At 41.2% G+C, this 20802-nt stretch overlaps 1 protein-coding gene across 12 annotated transcripts in view; it reads right to left on the bottom strand.

The window, feature by feature from the left end:
- Positions 1 to 20802, bottom strand: part of FBXL13 (F-box and leucine rich repeat protein 13) — a 178838-nt gene that overhangs the window by 119509 nt on the left and 38527 nt on the right. For all 12 annotated transcript variants that reach the window (XR_012156835.1, XM_073328536.1, XM_073328539.1 and 9 more), the window contains 2 exons: positions 15571 to 15666; positions 1231 to 1363 (listed from right to left, as the gene is read on the bottom strand). Coding sequence is in view for 11 of the 12 variants with exons in the window: in XM_073328536.1 (XP_073184637.1) it covers positions 1231 to 1363; positions 15571 to 15666 (229 nt within the window). In the remaining variant the exon portion in view is untranslated. The remainder of the gene's footprint in view (positions 1 to 1230; positions 1364 to 15570; positions 15667 to 20802) is intronic.

Genomic DNA, 20802 nt, shown 5'->3' with positions numbered 1-20802 from the left:
CCTTCCAAATTCCTCAACAAATGAGACCATGATGCTATGGACAACAGCTTCATTCACTACACAGTCCTGATTTCTAGCTCTTCACAGTAGACAAAAGCACATACAATTTCCACTTTCCTAACTGAAGCTCCTCAGTCCAGGTGGGGACTGTGTGCTCAATTTTATTTTGGTCCCCCAGAAGGAGCTCCTGCAACTGAGGCCAAAATTACCTCACTCACTATAAATTTGAAAGATGGCAACTAAGTGTCATACAGACATTGGAGGTGGGCAAGGGGAATTCAAAAATCAAAAGAAATAATATTTTGTTTCTTGATCTACTTTTATCATGATTTTTGAGGGTCACTCATGATTTTTGCACTTTTGCAGTTAGCAATATTATACGTGGCCTGATTCAATTTTTCAAAATCTGTTCAGCAGAACAAAAACTGAAGCCCACCTTAAACTCAGAACATTGTTTTCATGGTCTTTTGTGTGTTTCTATATGTATCAGATATGGCAGTTTCCTGCTTATCCTTGGAAGACTTTACTGAATTAAGTTTAAGTATCTTGGTGGGCCATGAGGGGGAATGCAGGTGCAGTTGCCCTGCACTGTGGCACTAAAGAGCACCATAGCAAGAAATATTTGAACAGGCACTAAGGACGTTATGGTTTTATTTTGCATTATTGGCAGGCGTGCACGGTTATAATTTTCCTTACAGTGTCCTAAACATAAAAAAACTGGACAAGTCTTCATTAGTGTGCTCCCTGCCTCCATTTTTAACTGTTTGATGCTAGAAATCAGGATTTCTCAGACACTGAATATTGTGACTTCAACTTTAAATGATAATACATCACAATATTGTGTACATCTGAGTTTTGTTTTAATTACCTCAGTGCAGTTGGTTCTGGCATGTACATTTAAGCACAAGTTTGCATTCCAGCCTCATTTGTCAGACTATACTCACAGTATCTCAAAACATAATAAAAGTTATTCTATACAACTCTAGTACTGCTAAGCTATAAGGCTATTACAGTGCCTAGAAACTGGGAGTAGTGGCGAAAAGCAATTTAAAGGAGCCTACTGATCCCATATTCATTCTGCTTTGCCATGGCTGTAGTTGTAGGGAAGCTCATATGCTGCAGAGCAGAAAAAAAAACACCTAGTGACAGAGTGAGGCATCTGATAAAAAGAAAAAGATGCAAGAGAGGGAAAAGAAGAGATAGAAATAAAAGAAATATTAAAATACTTACTAATACTTTTAAAGCTTGGCCAGTGAAGAGAACAACCACGAAGATTCAAACGTACCACATAAGGACGCCATTTCTTCAGAATATTTATTACTGTTTTGTCCTGCATCTTGTGCTTTACTGAAGAAAAATCAATCTAAAGAAATTCAACAATTCAGATATCAGGTATCAAAGTTGTTATACAAACAAAATAGACAAAATTATTAAAAAGTACTAAGTGTTAGAAATTTGCTGTACAATCTAAGACTTTGACTATGCAAATGCTGAAACACATTCTCATCTTTACATACAAACTGTACTAGACTACTTAGTAAGAATACTCACATGCATGAAGTTAAATATGCGCATAAGTGTTTGCAGGATTGAGGCCTAAACTTTATTATGCACAGGCTGGCATACTAACCAATCCACAGGGAGGAAACATACATAAGTGACCAACAAAGAAAAAAAAAAAAAACCACACAGTATTGGCTTTTTCCATTTTTGATTTTTCCTTTATGTTGTCTAAAGACCTAAATTATTGTAAAGGATTTTTAAGATTATTTTTAACCTTAGATATATCAGGAATATAAAGTTTTGTCTTCCCTCTTTTGCTGAATGATTACAGACCTGGACCCAAGTTAAGCTAAAGAACTAGGCATGGATGAATCTTTAAACTTCCTTCCCTCCCATTCCCTGCAGAGTTAAAACTCTGAGTTAAATATGTGTTAACAAAAAGAAGAAGAAAAAAGTTTCAAAAACAGTCTAAGAAGTTTTCTAGCAAACATGGGAAAGTCAAGACCTGATCTCTAACAACAACAACAAAACACAAAACAAAAAACCCCATCTAAAAATCCCTCCTTTTTTAAGATAAAAAATGAACATGCAAGCCTTCTTTAAACTTGTTCTTCATAAAAAAACAAGAAAGATCACAAACATATCTTTCCTTCATAGGTCACCTTTAAAAGGGTAACTTATGTTACACCCACCATACTAAATCTATCCATTTTATGCCATATGTGCTCTACTTCAAATCATTATGAAGAGCAATCACCATTATTTTAATTCAGAAGGAGGGTGAGAGTAGGTCAGTCATTAGAGCACAAGATTGGGATTCTCACAGAGGGCCTGGTGATTCCTACACTGAAGTCAACTGAAGTTTTGCCACTAACTTCATTAAGAGCAGGATTTCACCCTAAGCAATCATGCTCAAGTCACTTAATTTTTCTGTGCATCAGTATAAAAGTAGACGCTACCACCTTACAGGGGTTTTGAGAGACTTTAATGTTTGGATGAAATGAAATGTGCAATACAGCATCAGTGCAAAAGTACTGTAACACATGTAGTAAATATATCATTTCATAGACTTCAAACTCAGAAGGAACCATTAGATCATTTAGTCTGACCTTCTGCATAACACAGATCACAGAATTTCATCCACTTATTCCTGTATTGAGCCCAATAACTTGTGTTAAAGAACATCTTCAAGAAAAGCACCCAGCCTTGATTTGAAACACATGTATTGCTATAAACTATATTTGAGATGGAGAAGGGACTCCCAACAAAAGGGAGTCACAACCAGTGCAGAACCTGTCAACTCATTAACAATTTAGGCTAACAGCACAATAAATAAAGTGATAACAACAGGTTTCTTCAAATTTGATGGGCAGTTAAAAACAAACATCTTCTTTTGGAGATCTCCACATTTGACTATACTCCTACCTGGAGCAGTATGTTCATGTACTGGAGGCTCTCCTTCCAGTTAGGGCTGTTTTTTAAAAAACAAAGTTGACAAAGCCTATTCTAGCCACTATTTTACCAGGGAGTGCTCTAAAAATCTTCACACTTCTACCATTTTTGAAGACCGCAAAGCTACAGAAATATCTTTATTGTAACATTTTAAATGCATTTAAAATTAAAAGGTTAAAAAAAATTTCCACTGGTGCTCCCACCAGTGCAGTTCCACCAGTGGTAGTTACATAAGGAGCACTAGTATATAGACTAGCTTTCTGCAATTTACCTGCCATGTCATCTACCTACCCCTGGTCAAGGCAGGTCCAGACAACATGGTGACTAAAACTCCATCAGCCATTTGTACTATGTCCACAGCATGTCTGACTATTGTTTCCACCAGTGGAGATACAACAGTGGGAAATTTTAAGTCTAATGCAGACAAGGCCACAGGCTCAAGACAAGCTACATATTTTGTTCCTTTTCAATTTATGAAAGTATTAACCATACCAAAATAAAAAACAACTGAACGTTGAACAAACGTTAACAGGTAAACCACATCAAAGGGGTTCCAAGAAACTACCCCCTTGGACTCTCCTCGCCCACACATATAAGCTTTGCATGAGACAACCAAGGCTATATTGAAAACTGGATTATGTGCAGTTGCTATCATTGGCCTGGCATTGCTTCCTGTGGGAGTGTTGCCACCACTCCCAGAGGACATGACCCTCTTACTGCTAGATGCTGCTGAAGTGGTCTTGCCACGTACATCTTGGAGACAGCTTGCCTCTGCAGCCCAGTCAAAGGTGGTGTAGAATCATAGAATCATAGAATATCAGGGTTGGAAGGGACCCCAGAAGGTCATCTAGTCCAACCCCCTGCTCAAAGCAGGACCAATTCCCAGTTAAATCATCCCAGCCAGGGCTTTGTCAAGCCTGACCTTAAAAACCTCTAAGGAAGGAGATTCTACCACCTCCCTAGGTAACGCATTCCAGTGTTTCACCACCCTCTTAGTGAAAAAGTTTTTCCTAATATCCAATCTAAACCTCCCCCACTGCAACTTGAGACCATTACTCCTCGTTCGGTCATCTGCTACCATTGAGAACAGTCTAGAGCCATCCTCTTTGGAACCCCCTTTCAGGTAGTTGAAAGCAGCTATCAAATCCCCCCTCATTCTTCTCTTCTGCAGGCTAAACAATCCCAGCTCCCTCAGCCTCTCCTCATAACTCATGTGTTCCAGTCCCCTAATCATTTTTGTTGCCCTTCGCTGGACTCTCTCCAATTTATCCACATCCTTCTTGAAGTGTGGGGCCCAAAACTGGACACACTACTCCAGATGAGGCCTCACCAATGTCGAATAGAGGGGAACGATCACATCCCTCGATCTGCTCGCTATGCCCCTACTTATACATCCCAAAATGCCATTGGCCTTCTTGGCAACAAGGGCACACTGCTGACTCATATCCAGCTTCTCATCCACTGTCACCCCTAGGTCCTTTTCCGCAGAACTGCTGCCTAGCCATTCGGTCCCTAGTCTGTAGCTGTGCATTGGGTTCTTCCGTCCTAAGTGCAGGACCCTGCACTTATCCTTATTGAACCTCATCAGATTCCTTTTGGCCCAATCTTCCAATTGGTCTAGGTCCTTCTGTATCCTATCCCTCCCCTCCAGCGTATCATCCGCAAATTTGCTGAGAGTGCAATCCACACCATCCTCCAGATCATTTATGAAGATATTGAATAAAACCGGCCCCAGGACCGACCCCTGGGGCACTCCACTTGATACCGGCTGCCAACTAGACATGGAGCCATTGATCACTACCCGTTGAGCCCGACAATCTAGCCAGCTTTCTACCCACCTTATAGTGCATTCATCCAGCCCATACTTCCTTAACTTGCTGACAAGAATACTGTGGGAGACCGTGTCAAAAGCTTTGCTAAAGTCAAGAAACAATACATCCACTGCTTTCCCTTCATCCACAGAACCAGTAATCTCATCATAAAAGGCGATTAGATTAGTCAGGCATGACCTTCCCTTGGTGAATCCATGCTGGCTGTTCCTGATCACTTTCCTCTCATGCAAGTGCTTCAGGATTGATTCTTTGAGGACCTGCTCCATGATTTTTCCAGGGACTGAGGTGAGGCTGATTGGCCTGTAGTTCCCAGGATCTTCCTTCTTCCCTTTTTTAAAGATTGGCACTACATTAGCCTTTTTCCAGTCATCCGGGACTTCCCCGGTTTGCCACGAGTTTTCAAAGATAATGGCCAGTGGCTCTGCAATCACAGCCGCCAATTCCTTCAGCACTCTCGGATGCAACTCGTCCGGCCCCATGGACTTGTGCACGTCCAGCTTTTCTAAATAGTCCCTAACCGCCTCTATCTCCACAGAGGGCTGGCCATCTCTTCCGCATTTTGTGATGCCCAGCGCAGCAGTCTGGGAGCTGACCTTGTTAGTGAAAACAGAGGCAAAAAAAGCATTGAGTACATTAGCTTTTTCCACATCCTCTGTCACTAGGTTGCCTCCCTCATTCAGTAAGGGGCCCACACATTCCTTGGCTTTCTTCTTGTTGCCAACATACCTGAAGAAACCCTTCTTGTTACTCTTGACATCTCTGGCTAGCTGCAGCTCCAGGTGCGATTTGGCCCTCCTGATAACATTCCTACATGCCCGAGCAATATTTTTATACTCTTCCCTGGTCATATGTCCAACCTTCCACTTCTTGTAAGCTTCTTTTTTATGTTTAAGATCCGCTAGGATTTCACCATTAAGCCAAGCTGGTCGCCTGCCATATTTACTATTCTTTCGACTCATCGGGATGGTTTGTCCCTGTAACCTCAACAGGGATTCCTTGAAATACAGCCAGCTCTCCTGGACTCCTGTCCCCTTCAAGTTAGTCCCCCAGGGGATCCTGGCCATCCGTTCCCTGAGGGAGTCGAAGTCTGCTTTCCTGAAGTCCAGGGTCCGTATCCTGCTGCTTACCTTTCTTCCCTGCGTCAGGATCCTGAACTCAACCAACTCATAGTCACTGCCTCCCAGATTCCCATCCACTTTTGCTTCCCCCACTAATTCTACCCGGTTTGTGAGCAGCAGGTCAAGAAAAGCGCCCCCCCTAGTTGGCTCCTCTAGCACTTGCGCCAGGAAATTGTCCCCTACGCTTTCCAAAAACTTCCTGGATTGTCTATGCACCGCTGTATTGCTCTCCCAGCAGATATCAGGAAAATTAAAGTCACCCATGAGAATCAGGGCATGCGATCTAGTAGCTTCCGTGAGCTGCCGGAAGAAAGCCTCATCCACCTCATCCGGTGGTCTATAGTAGACTCCCACCACTACATCACTCTTGTTGCACACACTTCTAAACTTAATCCAGAGACACTCAGGTTTTTCTGCAGTTTCGTACCGGAGCTCTGAGCAGTCATACTGCTCCCTTACATACAGTGCTACTCCCCCACCTTTTCTACCCTGCCTGTCCTTCCTGAACAGTTTATAACCATCCATGACAGTACTCCAGTCATGTGAGTTATCCCACCAAGTCTCTGTTATTCCGATCACGTTATAGTTCCTTGACATCACCAGGACCTCCAGTTCTCCCTGCTTGTTTCCAAGGCTTTGTGCATTTGTATATAAGCACTTGAGATAACCTGTTGATCGCCCCTCATTGCCAGTATGAGGCAGGAGCCCTCCCCTCACAGACATTCCTGCCTGTGCTTCCTCCCGGTATCCCGCTTTCCCACTTACCTCAGGGCTTTGGTCTCCTTCCCCCGGTGAACCTAGTTTAAAGCCCTCCTCACTAGGTTAGCCAGCCTGCTGGCAAAAATGCTCTTCCCTCTCTTCGTAAGATGGAGCCCGTCTCTGCCCATAGATTTAAGCCATGCCTCCTGTTGTCATGTAAACCCTAATTCTCCTTTTCTCTAGAGAATCCTTGCTTCTGCCCTAGATGGGCATCCTCCTCCTCCACTGAACATATTGGTAAAATGAGTCTTTCTTCTATCACAGCAGGACCTGTGTAACTGGCTAACTTAGGTTCTTATTCACAATGTGTGCCCACATTTCCACACATATCCTCCATAGGATGCCAGTAGTAAAGGCCTTGATAGTACTCATCACCATGTATTTTTGACAGGTTTCAACACCCCTTTAGGATTTATGTCCCGCATTCCCACCCCGTTTCCATTGGTGCCAAAGTTTGGTGCCGTCGGCCATTTTGAAAAAAAATTTGTGCGTGTTTGAATGGGGGAAGTGTGTTTGGATACATTGAGAGCAGTTTAAAGTTTGGGTAAGGTTTATTGAAAAAAGGTGTGTGTAAGGAGAGCTGTTGTTAAAGGGAAGGTTATTAAAGAAAAGAGAGAGGCTGGTAAAGGTATGCTATAAAAGAATAGAAAATGTGATACACTGAAAGATTAGAGTGAGATGTTTGGGTAAGGTTATTGGAAGTGATTGAGTAAGGAGATCTGTTATTAAACAATAGAGAATCATAGAATATCAGGGTTGGAAGGGACCTCAGGAGGTCATCTAGTCCAACCCCCTGCTCAAAAGCAGGACCCATACCCAATTAAATCATCCCAGCCAGGGCTTTGTCAAGCCTGACCTTAAAACTTCTAAGGAAGGAGATTCCACCACCTCCCTAGGCAACACATTCCAGTGTTTCACCACCCTCCTAGTGAAAAAGTTTTTCCTAATATCCAACCTAAACCTCCCCCACTGCAACTTGAGACCATTACTCCTTGTCCTGTCCTCTTCTACTACTGATAATAGTCTAGAACCATCCTCTCTGGAACCACCTCTCAGGTAGTTGAAAGCAGCTATCAAATCCCCCCTCATTCTTCTCTTCTGCAGACTAAACAATCCCAGTTCCCTCAGCCTCTCCTCAGAAGTCATGTGTTCCAGACCCCTAATCATTTTTGTTGTCCTTCGCTGGACTCTCTCCAATTTATCCACATCCTTCTTGTAGTGTGAGGCCCAAAACTGGACACAGTACTCCAGATGAGGCGTCACCAATGTCGAATAGAGGGGGGACGATCACGTCCCTCGATCTGCTCGCTATGCCCCTACTTATACATCCCAAAATGTCATTGGCCTTCTTGGCAACAAGGGCACACTGCTGACTCATATCCAGCTTCTCGTCCACTGTCACCCCTAGGTCCTTTTCGGCAGAACTGCTGCCGAGCCATTCGGTCCCTAGTCTGTAGCGGTGCATGGGGTTCTTCCGTCCTAAGTGCAGGACTCTGCACTTGTCCTTGTTGAACCTCATCAGATTTCTTTTGGCCCAATCCTCTAGTTTGTCTAGGTCCCTCTGTATCCTATCCCTACGCTCCAGCGTATCTACCTCTCCTCCCAGTTTAGTGTCATCTGCAAACTTGCTGAGGGTGCAATCCACACCATCCTCCAGATCATTTATGAAGATATTGAACAAAACCGGCCCCAGAACCGACCCCTGGGGCACTCCACTTGACACCGGCTGCCAACTAGACATGGAGCCATTGATCACTGCCCGTTGAGCCTGACAATCTAGCGAACTTTCTACCCACCTTATAGTGCATTCATCCAGCCCATACTTCCTTAACTTGCTGACAAGAATACTGTGGGAGACCGTGTCAAAAGCTTTGCTCAAGTCAAGATACAATACATCCACTGCTTTCCCTTCATCCACAGAACCAGTAATCTCATCATAGAAGGCGATTAGATTAGTCAGGCATGACCTTCCCTTGGTGAATCCATGCTGACTGTTCCTGATCACTTTCCTCTCATGTAAGTGCTTCAGGATTGATTCTTTGAGGACCTGCTCCATGATTTTTCTGGGGACTGAAGTGAGGCTTACTGGCCTATAGTTCCCAGGATCCTCCTTCTTCCCTTTTTTAAAGATTGGCACTACATTAGCCTTTTTCCAGTCATCTGGGACTTCCCCCATTCGCCACGAGTTTTCAAAGATAATGGCCAATGGCTCTGCAATCACAGCCGCCAGTTCCTTTAGCACTCTCGGATGCAACTCGTCCGGCCCCATGGACTTGTGCACGTCCAGCTTTTCTAAATAGTCCCTAACCACCTCTTTCTCCACAGAGGGCTGGCCATCTATTCCCCATGTTGTGATGCCCAGCGCAGCAGTCTGGGAGCTGACCTTGTTAGTGAAGACAGAGGCAAAAAAAGCATTGAGTACATTAGCTTTTTCCACATCCTCCGTCACTAGGTTGCCTCCCTCATTCATTAAGGGGCCCACACTTTCCTTGGCTTTCTTCTTGTTGCCAACATACCTGAAGAAACCCTTCTTGTTACTCTTAACATCTCTCGCTAGCTGCAGCTCCAGGTGCTATTTGGCCCTCCTAATTTCATTCCTACATGCCCGAGCAATATTTTTATACTCTTCCCTGGTCATATGTCCAACCTTCCACTTCTTGTAAGCTTCTTTTTTATGCTTAAGATCTGCTAGGATTTCACCGTTAAGCCAAGCTGGTCGCCTGCCATATTTACTATTCTTTCGACACATCGGGATGGTTTGTCCCTGTGACCTCAATAAGGATTCCTTGAAATACAGCCAGCTCTCCTGGACTCCTTTCCCCTTCATGTTAGTCCCACAGGGGATCCTACCCATCCGTTCCCTGAGGGAGTCGAAGTCTAGAGTGTTTATGTTACTGAACACATGCAGAGCAAAACATCCTACCCCACTGACTGTTGGTAGGGAAATGACAGCTGTTCTGGACAGCGCTCCTGGGAGCTAGCCCCTCCTTTTGGTGGGCCAATCAGAGGCAGTTTTACAGCTAGGTCACAGAATGCTCTTGTTGAACCAATCCTGTAGTCTCAAAATTTAGAGAGGATCTTTACCTTACATTAAAAGCTATAAAAACAGGATTAAGAAGGAAATTTAGGAAGCACATGATAAAAAAAGTGAATTAAAGCATTAAACAATATTAAAAACTAAGGCAAAACCTGTTGAGTAAGCACATGGCCAAAACCTGGCTTAAAAACATTAAAATCTAGGTTTAAAAAGTAACTTTAGTAAGCACATGATAAAAAAGTGAATAAAAAAAAAACATTCAGTATCAGGATAGGTTGAGAAAAAAGGTTGAAAAAAAAAAAAGGGCAAGAAAAGGGAATTTAGTAATCACATAAAAAAAGTGACTAAAAAAAGCATTCAGTAATGGGAAAAATAGAGAGCACATGGCTAAATTGGAGAGAGAAAGATCTTTTCTTGCCCTGTTTTTAGGGAAGGTAAAGGGGGAAAATAGAGAGCACATGGCTGCAGAGCCTGTTTAGTAAGCACATGATAAAAAAAAGCATTCAGTAAGAGCGTAGATTAAAAGAAAGAACAGAGGAAAGACAGAGCACATGGTTTAATTGAAGACCAAGAGAGATTTTTACCTTGCCTATCTTTCTGTAAAATGAGGCAACTACACAGAAAGTTTAGTCCGAAACTTTCAGACTTGTTATTCCCACCTTTGGATTGGGCCAATCAGAGGTTGTTCTACAACGGTGTTGGAGTTTATTTTCCTGAACCGATTCTATAGGTTCAACACCTCCTCCCCTTTAACTGCCTTATTCTGATCTAAAGAAACAGACCCCCAGCATTTTACCCACCATGTAGCTTTTTAGAAGGGGGTTTTCATAAAAGTTAAAACCATAAGCTTTTAGTAACAAACAATTTTTAAAAGTTTTTTTTTCCTAGGTTTTAGGCTAGCACTGGTTATTTTTTTCAGTAAGCCCAATATAAAACAGGCTTTCAGCTGATAGCTGTGATTAGAAAGAAGGTTGCTTTTTTTTACCTGCTTTAACAAACACAAGTTAGTTACATTAAGCTTTGTAATGGAATAAAGCTCTGCTTTATATTGACTTGAAAAGACACAGCCCTTTATTTACAGGGGTGTTTCAATAAAATAGAGCAGGCAGAATTACCCCAAGTTTCTAGTAACAGTTTATATATTTCCCTTATTCTGTTAACTCCTGGATCAGAGAGAAGAAGCTTGTTTCTTTTTTCACTTTTTAACAAAAAGAGAGGTGAAAGTCTAGTAAAGGAATAAACCCTCGAAAAGATACCTTTTATTAAAACACTTATGCCAATGGGACTAAATAAAGGAGTGTAAGCCTGCAGAAACAGTTCAGGAATTAAAAACAAAAAGTTTTAGACTAACATGGTCAGTAATAACAATGTGAAAAAAGAAGCCATTGTGATCAGAAATAAGAAAGCCCAAGGTCTGCTTTTAAAACAAAATGATACCAAAGACTTGTACTAAAAAGAGTAACTTTAACTGTAAATAAGCTTACTATATAAAATAAAAACTTTTTAACCATTAAAGCTAAAGAATGTAGCTCCGAATTCCTGCCCCCCCTTTCCCCCCCCTTTTTAAAAAAAAAAAAAAAAAGCGGCCGCTTGCTCTGCTCTCATCAAAACAAACAGTACCCTGTAACAAAAGGTGACCAGCACACACACTATAAACAATTTAAAAAATGTGTTTATTTGTAAAGTAATGCCTAAAATCCCCTCTTTTCTAACTTATTAAACAAACACTTTAAAAAGAAAAACCCACCTAAAGACACATCCCTTTACTTACAGGGGTGTTCCAATAAAAAAGCATCCCAGAGCCTAAACCTTGACTAAGAAAGTTTTTCCCCAATGTTTTTAGTGAGAAAAACTTGCAACAGCCTTTTGAAGGTAGTGGATTAGAAAAGACAGCCTTGTTTTTCAAAGAGGTCATCTGAAGACAATTTTTCATTTAACCCCCTTGGCATAGGTGTTTCAACAACACGTGAGTCTGCAGAAACAATCCAGGGTTAAAAAACACAGAAAACCTGTTATAAAAGTAATGTATAGCGATAAAAATGTTTTCCCCCTCTATTTTTTTTAGTAAGGACAGTTTGAAACAGCATGCTTTTGCAGCTGTTAGCAAAACCAGCCTCTGTAAACCAGTGGATCAGAGATAAGAAGGCTGCGTCTTCACCTGCTTTTTAACAAATACAAGTGACAGTTATATTAAGTTTTGTAAATGAATAAACACTTTAAATAAAGGGATCTGTCTTCATATAGGTTTGTCTTTTAAACATTTTTATACAGACTTTTTCCTAGCTTTTTAAACGCTGCTAAAGTTTTAAAAATGGTGAGACTGCATTGAAAGATACTTTTGTGAAAGTTTTAACAAGTATTTTATTCCATTTACTGATTGTAAAAGACAAAAACCGTCGCTTTGTGACTGCATGAAGCTTAGAGATGGCCTATCTGAAGCCCTCCCCTTCCACCGCACATTCTTTTCTATTGTTTAAAACCTAAACCAAGGATAAACAAATTTTAAAAAAAGCCACAGAGATCAGACCATGGGGGTAAGAAAGCAGTCCTGAGTTTTAGGGGGCATGTTGATAACTCTTTTAGTGAAACGGTTTTGTAGGCAGCCATTCTGTGTTAGTTGTTATGCTTTAGCATGGGCAAGCGTTTCTCATTCGGAAGCACTTTTCCACTTTGAGGTATTATCTCCCCTATCCTACGGCCTATTAGAAATATTAACAACAACAACAACAACAAAAATGTAAAGATACTTTGTAGCAGTGCCTGCAAAGCAACAATTACAATTTTGTTGATCGTTGTTTTGTCTAAGCCCCTAGAGAATATATTTTTGTAAAAAAACACTTATGCAAACTGTAACCCTAGATGATGTACATCATTAAATAATATGAAGCAGTAGACAAGAGACCTGAGACATTGTTGAAATCAGAGAGGCTATGATTAATTCCTAATGCAGAGGGCCTGGGGTGGAAAATGAAAAGGTACAGCCAAAGCGGAAGATGGTATGATTTAAGAGGGGTTCTGGGGCTGCTCTGCAATGGTCCATAGGGAGCCTATAACCCTCATGCATAAGTGCCCGGGCTAGGTGAGGTGGGTGGGCCTTTGTTAGAGGAACAGGCCGCTCATATACACCTCTTGTTGTTGTTGACAAACTGTACTCTGAAACCAGTTAGATTAACAGCCCTGTTAGTCTGTATTCGCAAAAAGAAAAGGAGTACTTGTGGCACCTTAGAGACTAACCAATTTATTTAAGCATAAGCTTCCATGAGCGATGAAGTGAGCTGTAGCTCACGAAAGCTTATGCTCAAATCAATTGGTTAGTCTCTAAGGTGCCACAAGTACTCCTTTTCTTTTTGTAATCTAACTGCATGTATACTACGGAGGCAACCTACTGACCCTTTGACAAACTCCACACCCCTTGAACTCCATAAAAACACGCTTTACACAGTTATTTTCAACTGACATTTTATTTTACAACACACCCTGTTTAGTTCCCAAAACATGCTCTAACTGTTAGTGTTGTTTTGTAGCAAGATTTTGTAATTTGCTGAACAAAAAAAGGCGTTCAACATTTTGCATTAAACATTCATCTGTCGGTTTGATGATTTCGTTTAAAACACTATTTGGGTCCTCGGCCTCTGTCACTTTGTCCACCACTTCTGCCCCTAGAGCTAAATGCAGGCATCACGGCTATTGGCTAAGAGTATCATGCACCCTCCCTCTAAGTAAAGAGGAGCTTCTATTTAAACTGTCTGATAATTAAAGTTTGCTTTTTTTATTCACTTTATCATGTGCTTCCTAAATTTCCTTCTTAATCCTGTTTTTATAGCTTTTAATGTAAGGTAAAGAGCCTCTCTAAATCTTGGGACTACAGGATTGGTTCAACAAGTGCATTCTGTGACCTAGCTGTCAAACAACCTCTGACTGATCCATCAAAAGGAGGGGCTAGCTCCCAGGAGCGTTGCCCAGAACGACTATCATTTCACTAACAGTCGGTGGGGTAGGATATTTTGCTCTGCATGTGTTCAGTAACATAAACACTCTATTCTTTAATGACAGATCTCCTTACTCAATCACTTCCAATAACCTTACCCAAATGTCTCTCACTCTAATCTTTCAGTGTATCACATTTTCTATTCTTTTATAGCATATCTTTACCAGCCTCTCTTTTCTTTAATAACCTGCCCTTTAACAGCTCTCATTACTCAGTCACCTTTTTTCAAAAAAGCCTTACCCAAACTTTAAACTGCTCTCAATGTATCCAAACACAACACTTCCCCCATTCAAACACGCACAAATTTTTTTTCAAAATGGCCGATAGCGCGAAACTTAGGCGCCAATGGAAACAGGGTGAGAAGGCGGGACATAAGCCCTAAAGGGGTGTGGAAACCTGTCAAAATGCATGGTGATGAGTACTATCGCGGCCTTTACTACTGATGCTATTTAAATTGATTGGCCAATCGTGAAAGGGGAAAAGTCTAGACAAGGAAGAGGGAAATGGAGGGGCAACATGTACTTTGAACCCTTCATTCCACATGTCTATTGCAGGGAGTTCTGTAAGTTGTGACTCCTAAAGGAACAAGTAGAACATTTTGTAAAAACAAATGGAGCCAAGTGCCACCCAAAAAAGTCCCCTACTCCATACACTAGACCTGAACTCCCATAAGAAATTCAAAATACTCTGGTCAAAGTAAAATGTGTTCTTGTTGCATAACATAATGTTCTTGTAGCTATCTTTAAGTTTCACAAAAAGAAAGTCTAGTTCTCTTAAGTGGAATAATAACCTGAGTGAAATTTTCTTGAATTTTCTACGGAAGTGCTTGCTTCTGGACATAAGAGCAGTAATCAGTGAGACCTCCTAATGTTTCTGATACTAACATACAGCTTCACTAAAATTCTTCCTACAGTACTTATTATCTTACAGAAAGAAGAGATGCTAATGATGATTGTTTCTTAACTTTGATAGTTTGCTAACAATTAGACAAAATGAAATACACACATTACAAACATATTATCCCCATGTATTTTGTCAGACAATGACACTAAATACTCTTTGAAATAAATAACCTGATGTTCCTGAAATAACCAGAAGGTTCAGAATTGTGTGAGACAGTACAAATTCTCTATTTTGCAGTTTCCAGAATGTAGTAAGTGGTGTTTTACTGAAGAATAATGAAATCAGACTTCAGAGTTTGTTATTACTGTCAGTGTTCTACTGGCAGACAAGCAAAACTTTAAATTGTAATTTTCAACAACAACAAACACACTGTGCATCATGTTCATAACTTGACTATTCTTTTAGTTAGGATAGTAACATACTTGATATATTTTATTTGGATTTTAGCCTTCAGTTTCTGGATTATTATTTTGGATTTCAGTGTTTAGTTTTCTTAAAACATACTTATTATATTTTGATAGTCAGTAGTAGAGGACTATTGCCGATTTTAAGATAAGTGTATAGATCAATGTCCTGAATGTAAGAAATTCAGACAAACTCACTGAATGAATACAAATTGTACAAGAAAGTATAAGGATCTGATATTTGTATACCTACTATGAATTCAAGTTGTAAATATATACATAGTGTGATTCTCCTTTCACTTATACCAGTTTTATAGTGATGTAACACAACTGATTTCACTGGAGTTACTCCTAATTTATATTTATATAATTGAGAAAAGAGGTGAAATCCTGGGTACACTGAAATTAAAAGGAATTTTGCCATTTACTTCAGTGGCATTAGGATTTCACCCCAAGTTCTTATAACTTTTTAAAAAGTAACCTACTGGCTTGGTTTATCCTTTTTTTTAAAAATGAAGTTGAAGTAAAACATTAAACCTCTTATTATGTCATAGTTGCAAGCAGTCTTACTTACATCAGTCCATATTGAACTAGCCTGTGTTAGCAACATCCAGGTTCGGCTAACTTGAGCACATCTTGCCAGATCAATTAAGTTGATATAATGGAAGATCTAAGATAGAAAAACAGAATGTATGAAAATAGAAACTATTGCTTAATAAATACCACTAGACTAAAAAAAAAAACCCACAAAACAAAAACGACAAAATACATTCAAACCCAAAACAGACTTAAAATGCTTCTGTCAGCTATTTTATATGACAGAAGTATGTTATGCTGAAGTAGGATCTACTTTCCCCTCTAGAGCCATGTGATGTCAGATAAGGCATTATACACCCACTTATGATCAAGTGCCTGATATAGCAATCAAGGGATCAGTTTTCTCAGCTAACAGAGTCATGAGAGGAAGATTTTTAAAGGAGGAGTCACAGGAATGAGGATATCAGATCACCTTGTCTGTAGCACCTTTCACAGGACTAGCTCAGCTAGGGCAAAGTTTGCTATGAAATTTACCCCACAGATCTCTGTAAAGAGCCTGATATTGCTTGATGCACTGTGTTAGTAAGCTCCACAAGCTAAGTGATTTGGTCGCAATCTGTATCCTAGAAATATAATTGTGAATTTTCTTTTCCACATCCCTCTTACATTATTGCTTCCCAAAAATTACATCTCCACAAACATTTTGGGAGTAGCAACTTAGAATAATCTTTCAAGAAGCAGCTTGTCCTCTGCCTACAGTTAGTTACTTCTCCTAGAACATAAGGGAAATGGGATTAAACTGAATATATATTTCAGCCCTCGCATATTCTATTTTAAATATGAAATGACATACTAGAACTGAAAACTTAAAAAGATTCCATATATACATAGATGGATTCATTACATTTCCCAGATCAATAGAGCTTTTTTCCTTTGATGGATTTTAAAATCCATTGCTAGGCACCCACTGTAGCAAATTAGTTTATTTTATCATCTGTTTATTCATGTGCTGTCTGTCCTGACCACTGGCTACATGTTGTGCATAAATCCTGAGAAGTACAAGAGGAACTACAAACGACCTATGAAAAATGGGGCACCCCAATATTCATGGGGTCTGGAAATACAGATAAGGGAAAAGAGGGTCGATATCTTCATGCACATACGCAGAATGTTAAGTGTAGTCAGAATCACAAAATAAAAGAGGGCTCCCTGGTTGGGTAAAATGGAATGCCTAGGGGCAAAACCCCAACAGGAATCATCCCTTTATTGATGATCAATAGGTGAGGAATCCATCAGGAACGAAGAATATTTTTGAGACTGTGAGTATGACTATATTTATAATTTGTGCATTGGTATTTGTAGGATTTATGTGCGCTTAGGTAATCATAATCTTGCTTGTGATTAATAAAACTTGTAAAACAGACTAGATGTACTTGTGAATGTATGTGTGGTCACTATTATTGGTCTTCGTGTGTTCCTAGAGTCTCTGCTACTTGTCTCAGATTTAGAGGTGACTTTCACCCTGTTGAATACTGAGGGAACTCCTGCTTGAGCCCCTCTGTTGATCTTTACGGTAGCAGTAAATCACGGAGAAAGAGGTGATCCCTCAGGTAACCCTGGTCCAAACCATTAAGGGCTTCATTGATAAACTCCTTGAATCCTACTTTGAATTACCTTTATAGCAGTTTTTCAATTAAATTCTTTATAATCCCTTGAATTTAACAAGTTAGAAATCAAATCCTATTGTATTAAAGGCCTGATCCTGAGCACTTCCAACTCCCATTGATGTTAAAATGGGAGTTGAAAGTAGTCAGCATCTAGGAGAATCTAAAAACCTATTAAAACCCTAAAGAGATAACATTTCAAAAGAGCAAACAAAGAAACCCAGACAAGCAGTTCTGTATCTGAGACAATCATTAGTAAACTATAGACTGCAGGCATGGATCTTTCCAGCCCACCAAGTTTGCCCACAGTCCACTTAGAGCCAGATCTATCAAGCTTCAATTCAGGAAAACACTTAAGAATGTACTTAAGTCTATCCCCTATTCAGGGCAGTACTTATATGTATCGGGGGTAGCTGTGTTAGTCTGTATCCACAAAAACAAGGAATCCAGTGGTACCTTAATAAATTGCCCTGTTCTGTTCACTACCTCTGAAACATTTGGCACTGGCCATTGTCAGAAGACAGGACACTGGGTTAGATGGACCGTTGGTCTGACTCAGTATAGCCATTCTTACGTTATGATTGTCTTTGTAGGTGATGTGGGCATGGTAAGAACCCCTAACAGATAAGTGATGTCAGGACATTCTAGGGAAGCAAGACCCATTCGTCCTGAGAGTGCCTGCTTGGAGAGTAGACCTTACACAACTAGGCTTGCAGGCACTGCAAGTGAAGCCTTGCAAATGGGTTATGCAGGTACATGTGGCCGTATGACTTAGCAGTACCAGGTCATCACCTGAGGGCTGAGTCAAACCTGGCTGATAAGGTCACTCATTGCAAGGAACCTGTTTTCATGTAAGTAAGCTCTTATCTTCATTGAGTTCAGAGTCATTCCAATAAATTCCATAATTTGTGTGTGGGTTAAAGTGAACTTTTCTGAATTTACCTGAAGTCCCAACGCATGAAATAGGTCAAGTGAGGAGGTGACCAGTGCTTGTACTTCCTGATACTACCATCCTGTGACCAACCAATCATCTAGGTAGAGAAATATGGGGCTGCCATGTCTGCAGAGGTATGCTGCTATCATGGACAATACGCTCATAAAAACCCTCAGGGCCATCGAGAGGCTGACAGGGAGCACTTTGTATTGAAAATGCTCTGGGCGCACCGTAAAATGTGGAAGTCTCCTGTCCACCGAGTGAATGTCTATATGAAAATAGGCATCCTTCAAATTGAGGAACGTAAACCAGTCACCTTCCTTCAGGGAAGGGATTTTTGAGGCAAGGGTGGTCATCTTTGTGGCATTATACTTCATAGTAATATTATTATGATAGGAGTATGGCATAATTATGATGTATTTTGTGCAAAATAAGACATGTGAGATATCACTGAAAAGTTTATGATTTACTGAATATGATTATCCTACCTGTAAGCATGTATCATTTTGGTATCTGCAGTTAGGAATATTGTCTATGCATCTATTAGAAGTGTTTACACACCTGGGGAATGCCCACTAGAGAGAATGCAATCAGTCTAGGTGGCTGGCTGGGAAGGCCCATTAAGGAAAACAATAGGTCTTTGAAGTTGCTAATCTCCCACTGAGGAGCCTTCCTGGGAAGCCTTCTTGGGGCTGCTGCAAACAGCCTCTGAGTCATGGCTGCAGTGGCCCTACAGGGACATGGGACCAACTCACCTGTACTGGAGTCCATGATAATACTAGTGTTTCTCCACTGACCAGGTGTGGGAATCAAACTGAGAGACAAAGGATTCCTGACATATGCAAAAGCTATTTAAGGCAGGGGAGTGACATCATCATGGTTCATTCCTCACTGACTCCCTGTCCAAGAAAGGAGACTGCTGGAAACCCCTGAGAAACAAAAGACTGAACTAGGGTAGAAGGGCTGAACCCAGGCTAGAGGGTTGTCTAGTCTGTGAAAAGACTAACTGGAGTTTTAAGCTGCAAGCAAGTGCAGTTTGCCTTCAAGAATTTCTGCAATCTGCTTAAAACAACATTTAGGGTGAGAATTTGCTACTTATACCTAATTTATTTAATATATTAAGCTTAGATAGCATTTTGTTTTATTTGCTAGGTAATCCTCTTAGATTTTAAGTGATTATAAGGGATAGCAAATAGATCAATCTTTTGTAGTTAATAAACTTGTTGTGTCTTGTCTAAGACCAGTGTGTGGAAATCATTACCGGTGGGGGGAGGGAGAAAGGAGGGGGCAAAAAGCTGTTGCCTATCTTCCTCCACATTGAGAGAGGTGGCAAATTTCATTAGCTTACGCTGTACAGATCTGTGTGCAGCGCAAGACCTTATAATTGTAGGTTTACACTCCGGGGGTGGGGGTTCTTAGGAACCGGAAAGTGCCTTAGCTGAGCTTTCCCATGCAGAGTTGATCTCAGCATGTGTGTGTGTGGCTGCAGCTGGGTGTGTCCCTACCTGTATGTGTGCTGGTGGGGGCCTGAGGGCCTGTCACACCAGTACAGCGTAAAGGGAGCACAGGCTGGTGGGCTCAGTGGTATCCCAGTTCCAAGTGGCACCGCAGGGGGGAACCCGTCACAGTGATCAGGGCGATTTGCACAGCTTGTTGCTATGAGACACTTGTGGTGATTTTAAGCAAGTTTTAAGTGTGTTCGCTAGAGATCAGTCAAAATGGTTACCAGTTTGTTATTTTCTGTTTGCTTATTTCAGGTAAGGAAAGTAGGGACAGAAAAGTAACAAGATGAGTGAAAACAGTGAAACAATTGTGAAACTGAAGCTTTTGAGAATTCAGGCAGAAGAAAGAAGAAAAAAAGACACAGAATTAAAACAAATGGAGATTAATGCGCAAGAAGCTGCACACCGAAGAACCATAGAAGCAGAGAATGCCAGGCAAGAAGCTGCATGCCAGAGAGCTATGGAATTAAAACAGATAGGGGCTGACAAAGAAATTAAGATCCAGAAGTTAGCCATGTAGGAGAGAGAGAGAGCGCGAGCACACCAACTGGGCTTGCTAGAGAAGCAGAACCAGATGAAAGATCTAATGGGAAAAAGGATTGAAAGCTTTAAAGAAATGTTTGACCTTGTTGAGTATTATGCTGGCATTTGCTCCAGGGGGGAAGGGAACATTTTGCCTGTCTGAGAAAACTGCCCAGGTTCCTGGCTGACAGCAGCTTGCAGTTAAGCAAGGGACAGACCTCACTCTAGAATGTATAGGAGGATGTGTCCTAGGTGGAAGCCCAAAGGAGGGGGATGGAATCCGAGAGAGACCGAGGTGGGTGAGGGTTCCTTGGGCTCTGTAGCTGGAGACAAGCCCAATTCAAAGAGGGAGGAGGGTGTAGCACTTACCAGTGACAGGACTGTTCTGGCTGTTAGCTGTGAGCCCATGGCCAAACAGGGTGTGGTCTTAGAGGGGGGCCCAGAGAAGGAAGTTCAGAAGGAATTTGGGAGAGTACAGGAATGTCTCCTCACTGATTACAGAGAAGGGTTTGCCCAGAACTGAGCAGCTGTTCCAGCATCTGTGCTCCCAGGCACCCAACCTGTGACTCAGGTTTTAAGAGGGAACTGTGTAACTGACGTCCCGGAGGGGAGCAGTCATACAACTGACCTCTTGGGAGCAGGGAGAG

The sequence above is a fragment of the Lepidochelys kempii genome, chromosome 1 (genome assembly GCF_965140285.1).
Source record: "Lepidochelys kempii isolate rLepKem1 chromosome 1, rLepKem1.hap1, whole genome shotgun sequence".
In the NCBI taxonomy this organism is placed as follows: domain Eukaryota; kingdom Metazoa; phylum Chordata; order Testudines; family Cheloniidae; genus Lepidochelys; species Lepidochelys kempii.
This window is presented reverse-complemented; position numbering and strand designations above follow the sequence as displayed.